Source organism: Gastrolobium bilobum, unplaced genomic scaffold (genome assembly GCF_033153095.1).
Source record: "Gastrolobium bilobum isolate Gb01-03AN ecotype WA unplaced genomic scaffold, APGP_CSIRO_Gbil_v1 utg70549, whole genome shotgun sequence".
NCBI lineage: Eukaryota > Viridiplantae > Streptophyta > Magnoliopsida > Fabales > Fabaceae > Gastrolobium > Gastrolobium bilobum.
In genome coordinates, this window is record NW_026897219.1 from 1 (window position 1) to 15,139 (window position 15,139).

The 15,139-nt window shown below is 32.2% G+C and overlaps 1 protein-coding gene across 1 annotated transcript; it reads left to right on the forward strand.

Moving 5' to 3' along the window:
* The first annotated feature begins 200 nt into the window (after positions 1–200).
* LOC133304936 (ribonuclease 3-like protein 2) lies at positions 201–2,352 on the forward strand. The gene is made up of 2 exons (XM_061505021.1): positions 201–665; positions 1,972–2,352. The coding sequence occupies exons 1-2, from the start codon at positions 201–203 to the stop codon at positions 2,350–2,352; spliced, it is 846 nt and encodes a 281-aa protein (XP_061361005.1).
* The last annotated feature ends 12,787 nt before the right edge of the window (positions 2,353–15,139 follow it).

Genomic DNA, 15,139 nt, shown 5'->3' on the forward strand with positions numbered 1-15,139 from the left:
TTCTTTACAACACATTGCCATGCGTTTAAAAATTGCATGCTTTATTTTTATTAATTTTTAGAGAACTTTTGTGGAAGAAGATGCACATGGACGACATTTAATTATTGGAACATTATTTATTAGAAACAATATACTCATCAATATAATAGGAACATCACACCTTCTTGTCATGCTTTTCTCCTTGCACTCCAAATTCGAAGATGGAAAAGTTGGTGCATGAGGTGGAGAACATAATCGGACATAGGTTCAAGAACAAGAAGCTTATAGAACAAGCCCTGACCCACTCCTCGTTCCCGAATGCTGTCTGCTATGAGCGCCTTGAGTTCATAGGTGATAGTGCTTTGGGCTTTTCTATGGGCAATCACTTGTTTCTCACTTATCCCAACATTGAACCTGGCCAACTCTCTCTTCTCCGTGCTGCTAACGTCAGCACGGAGAAGCTAGCTCGTTTGGCCATTCGCCATGGCTTCCACCGCTGCATCCGTCATAAAGCCCCTTATCTTTTTGACAAGGTAGATGAGTTTGTGGAAGTTGTAGGTGAAAAGGATGACTCTATTTCCTATGGTGGTTCGGTTAAAGCTCCCAAGATTCTTGCCGACATTGTTGAATCTATAGTGGGTGCTGTTTTAATCGATGTTAAATTTAAATATAAAAAATTTTGGAAGGTATGTTCTTGTTTTTATTATTTCTTAAGAAAAATATGCATTTTCTGTATTTATTAATTAATAATGATCATAATTAGTTTGTAAAGAGGGACTTCTTGTGATTAGAAGGTCATTGGAAAATAATTTCTTTGTACAACTACAAACATAAGATTGTATAATCAACACTCACCTTTATCCTCACTACAAATCCAATGGATTGATCTGTTTAACTTGCTGCAGATGATGAGCGGGTTGGTTGATATTCCCAACTAGTTTGAACCTAACCATGTAAAGACATGTCAAAATAGGTTGAACCCATAGTTGGATCGGTTAATTCGTTAGGTCAATTTTTCCTTTTTACTTAATATCAAGTAGTATTTTATTTGAAACTAATGTGATATCTAAAATCTTTATCTTAGTATTCCTCTACAAAATATAAAGAAGAAAATACTTTATTTATAATAAATGTTATCCAAATATGGAATCAAAAATAAGTTTTTAGATATCGTCAAACAATATTAGCATATATTTAGACTTAGGCAGTAGCGTAGCCACGTTGAGATCAGTAAGTGCCTTGGCTAGTTTCCAAAATCAGAAGTTTTTTTTTGTTTTATCTTGAGTAACGATCAATGATTTTCTTCCTTCATAGTTGCTGACTTTTGGCACTAGCTTTCTCCATAGTTAAATCTTTCAATATCTTATTGTACTATGTTCAACTCTATGTATTTCTCTATTTGTAGAGTACATTGAATGTACAGAAATGGCTATAACAGAGTTTATGTTATTTGTATTAACAGCTACTCTAGGAGGAATGTTTTTATGCGGCGCTAACGATTTAATAACTATCTTTGTAGCTCAAGAATGTTTCAGTTTATGCTCCTATCTACTATCTGGATATACCAAAAAAGATGTGCGGTCTAAGGAGGCTACTACGAAATATTTACTTAGGATCCAAACAAGAAAAAACACTTGTCATTCGTTATTCGTTAGTTATTAGGGGCATCCCAAAAACGTCCAGGCTGATTTTTTGCACTGACTCTGCCACTGGATTTAGGATTGAAAAAATTAATGACAATGTTAAATTGAATTAAATAGCATTATAAAGTTTATAAAACAATATTTATTTTTAAAAATTTAATTTTTAGACGGATTGATCCATCAACACATCATAAAATGAGATTGATTTATATTTTCAATCTATTTTTAAAAGACCAGTCAATCCATCCCATCCCATTTCCAACCCTCTCTCTCTGGGGATTTGGCCTTTTATCAATTATCATGATTTGTATGTGTGTAATGTGTCTGAGGAACAATTTATTGTTGGCAGATAATTAAACGTCTTATGGAGCCCATAGCGACGCTAGATGATCTGGAGCAACAACCTCAACCAGTGACAATGCTCTTCGACTTGTGCCAAAAGAAAGGGAAACTGATAGACATCAAGCACCGAAGGAAGGGTGAAAAAAGCATTGCTAGAGTCTTCGTTGATGGAGAATTTGTTGCATCCGCTTCCTCTGAGCAGAGGGACATTGCAAGGCTTGACGCTGCCAAGATTGCCTTGCATAAACTAGCAAATATAATGCCTATTGGAACTAAGATTCTCGATTTTTTTGCTTGCATTGATAGTACCTTTGAGATTAAACAAGCCAAACAAAAGTTACACGAGCTTTGTGCAATAAAAAGATGGCCTAACCCAGTATACAGGTAACCACTACTAGCCAGAAATCTACTGCTATTATTTTGGAATGACATATTGAAAGAATAACATTCATTTACTGTACTGATTTATTTATATAAAAGTACATTGTCTCAGTCTTATGCTTTTCTCTGGTAGCGAAATTTGAAAGTATAATTTGGGGGGTGGGTGTGTCAAAAATAGAAATTATATATAGATGGGGTATTATATGTCATTAAGGGTATACATTATTCTTTTGTTTTCGTTTACTTATATCTTTACTAATAATCAAGAGATCACCTCATAGTTCTCAACTTATGTATTTTGTATACCAAGCAGTGTCCCAAGTCCTAACGGGCCCATCTAATTCGATTTTGAAATTGAGTTTCTTCACTTTCCTTAATAGTTGCAATTCTCATAAATTGAATCCACTACTTTTAGGTAGGTTAAATCTTGGGTCTAAGTGGATCTCCACTAAATCAACAACTCTTGTTTTACCCAATTAAAAACCAGTAAATAATCTTGAATTTTTTATTACTAGCTAATGAATCATCCAATTTAAATTTAATTTGTTCTCTCAGTATGTTTCATATGTCAAAGCTTTTGATACTCATTGTAAACTAACTAGTTACTCCTCTGCAATGGTTCACAGCGTTGTGAAAGATGAAGGTTCTCCTCAAGATAAGAAATATGTCTGCTCTGTTCAGATAACGACGGTAGATGGTATACTCCAAACGTTAGGGGATGAAAAATCTCGGTTGAAACTCGCAGAGAACTCTGCAGCTGCCTTGTTGCTTTGGGCCTTACAAAAATGTAATTACTATAATCCAAAATTTAAATCTTGTATATTGTATATGAATGTGAAAGACATAATTAGATAACATTGCATATTAAACACATTATATGATATGAGTTTATTATAAAATATGATTGTTTTTTTTTTAGTAAAGTCGTTTTTGGGTCACTAACAAAAAATATGATACCCACTTTCGTATCTTACAAAAAAAAATAAAAAATCAACTTTTGGTCCCTCTAAAATTCTGGTTCTTTGAAAATGTAATCCCTTAGAAATTCAACGAAGATCTGATTTAATCCCTAAAAAAGAAGTAATATGAGTATTTTTTTTTGTAAGGAAAAAAGTGAGTACAATATTTTTTTTGTTAAGGACCCGGCTTTATCTTTTTAATTTTTTTTTGTGTGTGGGTCAAAGTTCACCTCAGGATCGTGGAAAATTACATAAATTATCCATTTTATTCCCCATGTAATTTTTATTTTTTATTGTTGTTATAGCTCTGAATTCCAAGATGAAATGTTCCGACAATTCTGATTATCACCAGAATCTTCAGGTGTGTCACGTTTTGCTCTGGATATCTTGGATGTTGCTATTATGATTTCCTTAGCGACAAGAACACAACTTAGAACTATTACTAAATTTGGTCTGGGGGTGTGTTTGTGTGGCAGGTTGATATAGATGTGAAGGGTGTGATTGAGTCACTGAAAACCAAGGCTAAAGAAAATGGAGAATCAGTGGAGTCAAGTGGGGTTGCAGATGGTATACGTGAAGGTTGTGATGGCAAGGCAGAGCACAAAGAAAGAAAGCACAAAGCAAAGAGAGAGAAAGATGATTCTCGAGAAGAATTGCCTGAAATGGGTGATGGAAAAAAGGCTAAGAAAGTCATTGTATGAAGGAAATGATTGTCAATAAAGTCCTCTCAATGTTAAAAAATTGAACGATAAGCTGGTTGGATTAGGGTATGGTAGTCTCTTTAATATTCTGATTGGTTGAGTAATCGGTGTTGAAAGAATGGAAGTGCTCCACAAGGACTATTAGTTTCTTTTTTATTTTATTTTTTTCCCAAAGTTTATAATGTGTTTTTTTTTTTTTTTTTTTTTGATAACATATAATGTGTTTTAGTATCATGGATTGTAGTTTGAGCTTTTATCCCAGCTCTCCCATTAGCATTTATATTTGATGGGCTTGTTTGAAATCCGTTTGTAACCTATAAAAATCATATGTATATCACTGCAGACATGATTTTAAAATACAAACTTTTTTTTTAAACTATAAACTAATGTTAAATTAAAATTAAATCAATGGCTTTTACTTATAAAGGAGGCAAGACCCTATTGCTATGCATTTGATTAAGCCTTGTCATAGGGCTCATTGTATAATAACTCACACAAGTAAGTTGAATAATGAGGAATTAACCATGGAATTAAGTATGATTTAGTGAGATAAATGAGGTTATTAGGAATAAAAGTCTAATGTATGTCAATAAAGTCATTTAGGATCAAAAAGGAATTATGAAAATATATGTGGGTCAAAATGTAAATATGGTAAAGTTTAGGAACCAAATTGTAATTATATAAAAATTAGCCTAAATTCAATTATGATATCCTAATATGATTATTTAGAGAATTTAGTGATGTGGAAAGGATATTATTTAAGTTGGATAAGTTAAGAAATCAAGCTAAAAAAAGAAATAGAAGGAATACTTATCAATTTTGGAAAAATCGAGGGTCAAAGTCAACATTTTAAGTAAAGTGACTTAATATTCATTTGAAATCCATTTTCACCTATTTTTCCCCCTCCCCTATGGCTGGCAAACCCAACCGCCATGGAAGAATGCTCAAGCTTTTTCTCTTCATTTTCTAGCCATTTAATCACCAAATACTTGTCATGAAAATTGAAGCTTAGTGTCTTAGGAGTAATGGGAAGCCTTGGTTCAAGAGATCTCTCCATTCTCCCATTTCGACTATTGTTCATCAACAGACAAAATTGAGATTGTGTTGGTTGATTTAAAGCTTGAAGATAGGTCTTTTGGTGGTGTAGGACTTGTTTAAGGTAAGAAATTACTGTAACACCCTCCTCATGAACCGATTTGTTATCATACTTTATGGCATTAAGCACAGCACAAAAGTTAAATATATGGAAGCTACATATAACATAACACTATTACCTAGGTAATCATATGAATTAATTTTTCTTTTTTATTTATCATTAACTGTATAGTTCCATGTCTGTACAAAACTCTTACTTATTTTTTTTCAATGACTTAATTAACAATCAAATACTATCCGAATATAGTAACTTGTAGTAATTCGAATAGAGTCTTACAGACAACATATTATGCTTAACATCATATCCTTTCTTTATTGAGTTTTGATTTTCTCATGCGGTAGGAGAAAATTTTCTCATGTTGTAGACATATCTTATGTGGAGTTCACATCTATTAAAAAAATAAAAAAGCAAAAGAAAATATTGCACGAAAATTGAAGGGTCACTAGTAGGAGAAAACAACTCTCCTACAACATAAGAAAATGTTTTTCCTTCTTTATTAGACCTAAACAAAATGGTCCTTACTCATTAATTTTAAGTCTAATTCATTTTTAGAAATAAGGGGTAGGGCGCTTAAGCCTCCGCTACTCAAAATTTCTGTTCGACGTGCGAGCTTAAGCCCCCCCCCCCCCCCTTCTTTTGGGTGCTTAAGCCACCTGCGACAGAGAGTTTCTCCACGCACAAGTAGGGGTGTGCAAAAAAACTGGTTCACTTGCACTGCCCTTGATCTGACCTTGACCTGACCCATAAATACCTTTTTTTTTAACTGGATTTAAATACTGACCCACTTTTATTTGGGTTAGTTTTAAGACTTGACTTGTTTTAATAATGACCCATTGACCCAAAACTTGACCCACACCCATTACGTGAAAAAAAAAAAGAAAAATAAAATCACAATTATGTTAAAAGAAAAGTCTTAACGTAAAACAACTACGTCAAAATTTTTTATGAAAAATATTTTCATCAAAATTTGTGACTAAAAATATTTCTGTAAAACAATTTGACGGAAAAAAATTTGTCAATTTTTTTTATGGAATCTAAATTTCGTCAAAATATTTTACAAAAAAATATATTCATCAAAAATTTCGACGAAACATATTTTCCTCAAAAATTTTTGACGGAAAAAAATTTCATCAAAATTCTTTATAGAATTCGAATTTCAGCGAACGTTTTCGACGGAAACATTTTTGTTAAACATTTTGACACAAAAAATTTTTTGTCCAAATTTTTAGCGACACACATTTCCACAGAAAATTTTCGACTAAATATTTTTGTTAAGTTTTTAGATAAAAAAAAATTTCCATCAAAAATTTCAACAGAACACATTTCTGTCAAAAATTTTCGTAAAAATTTTTGACAAAAAATATTACGATAAAAAATTTTGACGGAAAAATTGTTCTATCAAAATTCTTTTGAGAATCTAAATTTCGTCGAAAGTTTCGAATGAAACATTTCACTCAAAACAATTTTCGTCGAAATTTTCGTCAGAACACATTCCCATCGAAATTTTGAACGAAAAACATTCCTTCAAAATTTTTGACGAAATTCTTTTTTCGTTTAAAACATTTGATGGAGGAAATCATTTTCGTCAAAACTTTTGACGGAAACTAAATTTCGTCGAAAATTTCGATAGAAAATTTATTTTTTTTACAAATTTTCATTAGAGAAAAAATTCCGTCGCTTTTCGACAAAAAGTATTCCTACGAAAAAATAATTTTATGACGAAATTTTCGTCGTTTACAACGTAAATTTCATTGAAAATATGATCTTTTTTAGTATTGTTAAAATTAGTGATTTGTCATCTTAAGATGGGAAGAGCGTTCTCTCATCCTTTACTTTTCATTAATTTTCACTAATTTGCTTCACATATGCAGCGGCTTAAAATTACATTCCTCTATTTATTCAACAAATATCAAATTTATTATAAAATTTATATATTTTAAAACAAATAAATAATTAAATTACATGAGTTTAAAAAAAAATCAATAATTATAAAAAAATCAAATTAAAAACATGTTTTGAAACCAAGTCAAAAATGGGTCAGGTCGGATTTGATCCACTTCAGAAGCCAAGTCAGACCCACTTCAGAAACCAAGTGAGGTCAGATCTGACCCGGTTCTGAACTAGTTCAAAAAAATCCAAACCAAGTCAGACCTGACTTGGATCAAATTAAAGCGGGTCGGGTCAAAATACCTGACCTATAAAAATCAAGTTGGGTCGAGTCGGCACAAAAACCTGTCCCGACCTGACCCATGCACACCCCTACGCACAAGTCCTCCAGGGGGCTTAAGCCCCCTTGTGCGCGCTTAAGCTTCTTTTTGGGGCGTTTAAGTTCCCTACGATCGAAGTTTTATATAATTGCGTAACACGATTGTTTTAAATTGCATACGTTGTAAAAAGAAAAAAGTTTTTTCGTATTTTTAAATAAACTGCTACAGTTATAACTGCGCCTAATATCATAATCAATATTAACACACCGATCCGGTAATGGGGTGTTACAATATGGCAATTGCAAAGTCTTTAGTTGTTTTCAAAAAATTATAAAAACTTTCTAAATTGAAAAATTAGGGATTCATTAGGCTAAATAAGGAAGAAGTCAAATAAGTACCTTATGGTTATAATCACGAACAATATCGGTAGATGTGACGTGGTGGTTATTTTGCATCAAGCATCACCTTATGGTAATGATTGTCAGCGGCTATTTTTTTATTAGCATTGTTTCCTCTCGTAACAAAATACTTATTTGAATTGGAAAAAATATTATTTTAATAGATAGCGACTTTAGATGGCTAAGATTACACCACATGGCGCTATCTATGAGTTCCCTCGGGGGGGGGGGTCGTGAAACTCGAAGCAGGAAATAAAAATAATTAATGAGTTCCCCGGAGAAAACTATTGAACTCATTAAAAAAAGCAGTTCCACCAGGGCTAGTCCACGGAACTAAATGCCCCCTAACGGAAAATAACTATAGGATGTGCCAAACATGTAAAATATACATGACAGTGCCCCTAAATTGTCAAATAGTCGACTTCGGACACTAATGGTATTTAAAAAATGTTATATTTGCATTGCATCATATGGTCATGCTTTAATACTATTTTAGATCATATAATAGTATACGGTATTTCAAATAATCATATTCTTATGATAATGTCTCATGAATGATACATCACTTTCATCATATATTGTACTGATGTAGATATACTTTGCATGAAAATTAAGATTACATTTTTAATTTTTTTGGCTCATTTCTTTTACAATAAGTAACTTATAATTTCTTGAGATCATGTTAAAATCATGTCCTATTGAAGTTAACCATTTTAAAAATCAATTAGACATGAAAAACCTAGAGATATGAATATTTGATATAGCTTTGAAGTTTTGGGTCCTTAGGGCCTTCAAAACTCTTGTACTTGCGTGCGATCGTGCCGGGATCTCAATGCCTTACCCAATAGTTGAAACACTATTCTTGGGTAAGGTTATGGGTGCCTTGGCACTCTCTACAACTTCACCAATGTTTCTATTATTATTATTTTTATTCTTGAATTTTATAATTCTAACTCTTCAAAATTTTGGTAAATTATTAATTAATATACTTGAATAAGTAATTTTTTTTGCATAAGATTGTAGCGAATAACTTGAAGAGACACTTGGATTTTCTCAATATTGCTTCATCACTTAAAGGCATGGCTCTAATAATGTGTTATTCCTTAGGAAGTGATACATATTATGAAGTAAAAAAGAGAAAGAGAAATGATGGAGTTGATACGGTGGATTAATTGAAATTTCCTTTTGGATACTTTAGAGGAAGAGGATTGAAATATGCATTCTTAAGTAGAACGTTAAATGTAATTCTCTATGTTACTTGCAAGTTCTTTGGAATAGGCAAAAAAAATGAAAGTTTTACCCCTTTATAACAATTCTTGAGTGATCGCCTATCTCCTTAACTTTTTTCGGTTCATCATGTAGATCGGCTTGATTATTTTATTAAGAGAATGGTAGTAAAAACATGTGAGGCAACTCAAAAATGACCCTCTCATCTTCAAATTTTTATTTGTATAAATGGGCTTATTTGTATTGTTGGGAAAAAAAATTCTCCAGCTAACCCATCAAATCATGGGACCCACCACGAGAAAAAAAATAGCAACACAATCTAATGTGTGTGTGCGCAAGCGTGTGTGTGTGAGCGTGCGTGTGTGTCACTACGACAATTTCGGGAACCTGAGGCGGTTTTAATTTGGTCTAGCGGCTGTTTTAACCGCCCTTGCAAATTTCAGTGGCATTTTTAAAACTGCCAGCGATATTGGCGACGTAGATCACTTTATTACCTTTGACGTCGATTATATAAAACCGACGAAACAACCGCCCGTAGATATGATTAAAAAAAATTTAAACCATGTGGCGGTTCTAAACCGCCGTTGTTCTTTGTGAAAAATTAAAAAAAAAAATCATTTAAAATTATTCATACGATTCAGAAGGATAAATAATTATTCATTCCAAATATTTGAATATATATTAATAATTTCAAAACTAATATTATACCAAACCATCATCACATAACTAAATAGAACTTGGTTTACAAAGATAAAAAAATCAAAGAAATGCATAAATGAAATTAAAAAAACTAAGGTTATTATAAATTGATAACTATTTCATGCAGACCAAAATTTGGAAGTTCTACAAGAAAAATTCACATTTGGATAAAATTAAGTTACAGAATTATGTTAAAAAAATAAGAATTGACTATCTCACTTAAAATATAATCCAACAGATTTGAGGTTGCAATAATATTTGATATATCAACCTTGGTAAACTTGGGAGCTTCATTAAGACCCTAGTAATCATTAATTATGGTCAGAAAACAAGAATAAAATATAAACATTAATATTGCAATGATTAAAAGCTAATAAGATATAAACAAGAATAAAATATAAACATTAACACACCCCAACATTGTTAGCTTGAGGGCTTACTATTTTGCAAGAGATGAGAAGTTGCTCGATAAACATTAACACACCCCAACATTGTTAGCTTGAGGGCTTACTATTTTGCAAGAGATGAGAAGTTGCTCGTCTCAGATTACATGCCCAATGGTAGCTTGTTCTGGCTCATTCACGGTAACTAAACTTTTCTTTTTCTTTTTGTCTTTTTTTAATTTTTTTAGTTTCTATTGCCCTAGATTTTTGTTTTTAGTTGCTCCACAGCTGAATACTGAGACAGTGTAAAAAAGTACATGACTCAATTAAGTTGTTTATCTACTTCAAATTTTATTTTCTTTCTAAATAGTAACATACCCAACAGAGTCAGTAACCTCATTATTCTGGTATGATGGTGTGGTGAACATGGTACCTACATTGTTCAGTAGGGGTCCATGTTGGGACTTGTTCATATTTTAAAGTTAGACCATGTGATCATATATGCTATATTAATAGCAAAGAATGAACGAAGAGATCCTTCTCCAATCTTAAATGGGCAAAAGCTGCACAATCATCATGACCATATGGGAATAGTGACTAGTGTACTATTAACAGTCTTTTTATATATTTCCTCTTTTGCTTTTTGTTCATATCTTGGGGATCATTAACTTCTAAATAGCCAAGTATATAACAGCATCAAAGATTTGAACCATCTCTTTCTAGTTATTCTTCTATCATCAGTTTTCTAGTGATTTAAACATCAGTAGCTTAATATTCCAACTAAAGAAAATCAATTATGTGAAGTTATTAGCATAATAAAATCATATAATTAAGGGGCGAGTACAAAAGAATATTCGCTACATACCTCAGACATGGAGATGCAGGATTGCTTATGGATGATACTTAAATCACATCTTGCAGGTTGTGATTGTGACATGAGGAATGCCAACACATCACCAGGTATTGAATTTCAGGGTGCTGCCCCAAAGTAAATAGGAGGAAATCTCAAAATAATATAGCACTTCAAAGCTTAAAAGAATAAATAAAAAACCAATGAAGAACGGAATCATAATTTGACCATTAACCTGTTACTAGAAAAGAGTAGGCATCCTCAATTTGATGGAGTGCAATTATTGACTCTCGTCAATTATTTCTCCAGAGAAGGCCATGGGAATTTGTGCCATGTCAAGACATGTATTCTCAACAAGGGCACCTGGAATGGATTACCATTGCCATCATCAAATATCTTATTATATTTGACATAAAAGAGAAATGTAGTGAAAAGTGCTGGAGTGAGCACTGCGTCACCAATTGTCATACAAGAACCAAAGAGGGCTAAGAACAATGTTAGAAACTTACTTTTATTATTTTCAACGAGGGTAAAATGCATAAACAAATCAGTAATATAATAGCAAACTAGGAAATTATGTCTCTCGGATAACGGTAAAAAGCAAAGGTTGATTTGTAACCAAGTGGCTTAGAAGCTGAAGTTTGCACAACTAAGCACCGGAAAGTTTTATCACCTTAGCGAGACAGTTGTATATATGCTTAGGTGCTGGCCAACTTGTAATAGGACATTTTGGATTTATTTGCTCCAACCTATAAAATAATAAAATAAACAAATTAGTTAAAATAATAAAGAACAATTTCAAGCCATTTTAAAAACTCGGCATAAATAAAAATACATGAAAATATTCCCATCAATATATCCTTCTCCTCAAAGGAACTTTTAGTATGTAGAGTAATGTGAAGAATCTAAACAACTTGATAAAAGAAAGAAGTGGCAAAGAAATAGTCCTAACTTGATATATAATTGAAGTTAATCTTAAAGGCTTGAGTACTTCAAAATTTATATGTAGTGATAGTTACCGAAGATAATTACCATTCCATTATCATCAGCTTTCAGCACTATAAAGGCATACTTTAGCAAAGAAATTATTGTCAGGGTCCAGAAAATGAAGAAGAAGAATTCATAAACCTCTTAATATTCACTATTACAAAAACGTAATTTTAATATCAAGAATTCTCATACGATAGATAGTTCTAAGTATTTAAAATAATTTTCACAAATACATAGTTACAAAAAAAACTTAAATATCAGAGTCACTATCAGAATTTTCTTCTATGATCATATATCCTCTTCAACTAAGCAATCTACAGAATCAAAATTGACTTGAAATTTACCTCAAGCGAATATGAACTCAAAACGAACAATGAACAAGGAGAAACGCTTCACCATTGAAGTAATGAGTTTGTTCAGAGAAGATGCTCTGTTGAGAACAACTGCTCTTCATTTCTCTCTTCTTATAACTAAAATCTAAAATCAAATAACAAAATCTTCAATTGAAAAGAAAATTAAAATAGGTCCCACACAAAATAGAGAACAAAACTAAAAAAGTTGCAATTGCTAACACATACCCAGTCATAACTAATTATCCTCAAGGGACATCCAAATTATCTGCAAGGGAAATAGATACATGACATTTGTAGGCAATAAAAAAATTTGAATAAAAAAAGAGTGGGAACATCCAAATTATTTGCAAGGGAAAGAGATCCAAAAGGCTGAGTGTAAAATTAAAATCATAAGGAGCTATAGAAATCAATGCATTACCGAAAACTTGTACATTGTTGGCAATCAATTCCTTCTGCCACAACAACGATCAAAAGAAAATGAGATAGCTTGGCCTTCATCGTCAGGGACTCATCCAACGCGTAACCGCCAGCGGCGAAACCATCCGGCAGCTGCAGAGGCAGCGGCACAACCGTATTGACGGCGACCTAGACGGGGGTGTTAGCGAGATACTATGAGTTCAGCAATGTCGTGAAGGAAGACATTGGTAGGATTGGGGCAATGGAGAGAGCATTGAAACCCTAACGCACAAACACCAAAATGAAAAAGAATAAAGAGATATGGTTGGGAAGATCAAGATCGAAGGAAATAAAGAGAGAAAGATAAGTTGCTTGAAATGTCATTTTGAATTTTTTGGTTGGCCTGTCAACTTATCATTTAAGATCGAAGGAAATAAACCAATGTTAAGCTGCTTGAAATGTCCCGAAGTGTAAATTTAGATTTCAATTTCAATGTTAAGTTCTAAAAAACAGAGCAGGTTTGAGAGATAGGAAGAGAGAAGGGGATTTATGACGTGTGCAAAATGTATAGAGAAAAAAAAATTGATGGAAAGGTAGATAATAATTACTTGTCCTGGCGGATCTTTAAATGGCCGCGAAGAAACCGCCTTTGTACTCCGTTTTTCCTGTAGTGTATGAGGGAGAAAAAGTAATAATGAAGAGATATTCATATTCTAATTAGATCTTGCAATTACAAAATCTTTAGTTGTTTTCAAAAAATTATAAAACTTTCTAAATTGAAAAAAAAATGATTCATTGGGCTAAATAAGGAAGAAGCCAAATCAATACCTTATGGTTATAACCACGAACAATATACATGACAATGCCCCTAAATGGTCAAATAACCTACTTCGGACACTGATGGTAATTAAAAAAAAGTTATATTTGCATTGCATCATATATTGTCATGCTTTAGTACTATTTTAGATCATATAATAGTATAATATATTCCAAATAATCATATTCTCATGCTAATGTCTCATAAATGATACATCACTTTCATCATATATTGTACTGATGTACATATACTTTGCATGAAAATCATTATTACATTTTTTATTTTTTTGCCTCATTTCTTTTACCGATAAGTAACTTATAATTTCTTAAGATCATGTTAAAATCATGTCCATATTGACTTTAATCATTTTAAAAATCAATTAGACATGAAAAACCTAGAGATATGAATATTTGATATCAGTTTTGAAGTGTTAGGTCCTTAGGCCCTTCAACACTTTTGTACTTGCGTGCAATGGTGCCGGGATCTAAATGCCTTACCCAATAGTTGAAACACTATTTTTGGGTAAGGTTATAGGCGTCATGACACTCTCTACATCTTCACCAAAGTTTCTATTACTATTATTTTTATTCTTGAATTTTATAAAACTAACTCTTCAAAATTTTGGTAAATTATTAATTAATATACTTGAATAAATAAAAAAAAATTGCATAAGATTGTAGTGAATAACTTGAACAGACACTTGAATTTTCTCAATATTGCATCATCACTTAAAGACATGGCTCTAATAATGTATTATTCCTCACGAAGTGATGCATATTATGAAGTAAAAAAGAGAAAGAGAAATGATGGAGTTGTTGATATGGTAGATTAATTGAAATTTCCTTTTGGATACTGTAGAGGAGGATTGTAATATGCGTTCTTAAGTTAAAAATTAAATGTAATTCTCTATATTACGTGCAAGTTCTTTGGAAGGGGCAAAAAATGAAAGTTTTACCCCTTTATAACAATTCATGAGTGAGATCGCCTATGACCTTAACTTTTTTCGATTCATCATGTAGATTGGCTTGATTATTTGGTTAAGAGAATGGTAGTGAAAAGATGTGAGGCAACTCAAAAATGACCCACTCATTTTTCAATTTTTATTTTGTATCAATGAACTTATTCGGAGCAACTATATAATATATCTAAAAATGAAAGTTTTACTCTTTTATAAGAACGAAAATATGAGTCTCCTATTTTGGGAAAAAAAAATTCTCTAGCTAACCTATCCAATCATGGGACCCAGCACAAGAAAAAAATAGCCGCACGAATTTTTGGTTCATGTAGAGCGGCTTGATTATTTGGTTGAGTTGAGAGAAGGATAGTGAAAACATGTAAGACAACTCAAAACTGACCTACTCTTTTTCCAAAAAAAATTGGATCAACAGCCTTGTTAGGAGCAACTATCAATGTGCCATATTTTTTTAAATTATTTATTCAAATAACAAGTCATAAGAGTATTTTCCTATTATACTATTTTTGAATATTTTGTATTTGTTGATTGTGTAAAGCAGTTTAGTCATTCGATTAAATTGAGTAGCAGTGGAGGCCTATGAGGCAAGTGAGAAATTATTTTTGCTAAAGTGAGTGTGTATGTGTGCCCGTGCATGCGTGTGAGAGAAAGTAATAATGAGGAGATGTTCATATTCTAATTAGAT

Excerpts from the sequence above, each read along its gene's own strand:
- LOC133304936 (XM_061505021.1), top strand. The coding sequence starts at position 201 with ATGGAAAAGTTGGTGCATGAGGTGGAGAACATAATCGGACATAGGTTC. Across the intron at positions 666-1,971 it reads AATATAAAAAATTTTGGAAG|ATAATTAAACGTCTTATGGA; the intron begins GTATGTTCTTGT and ends TATTGTTGGCAG.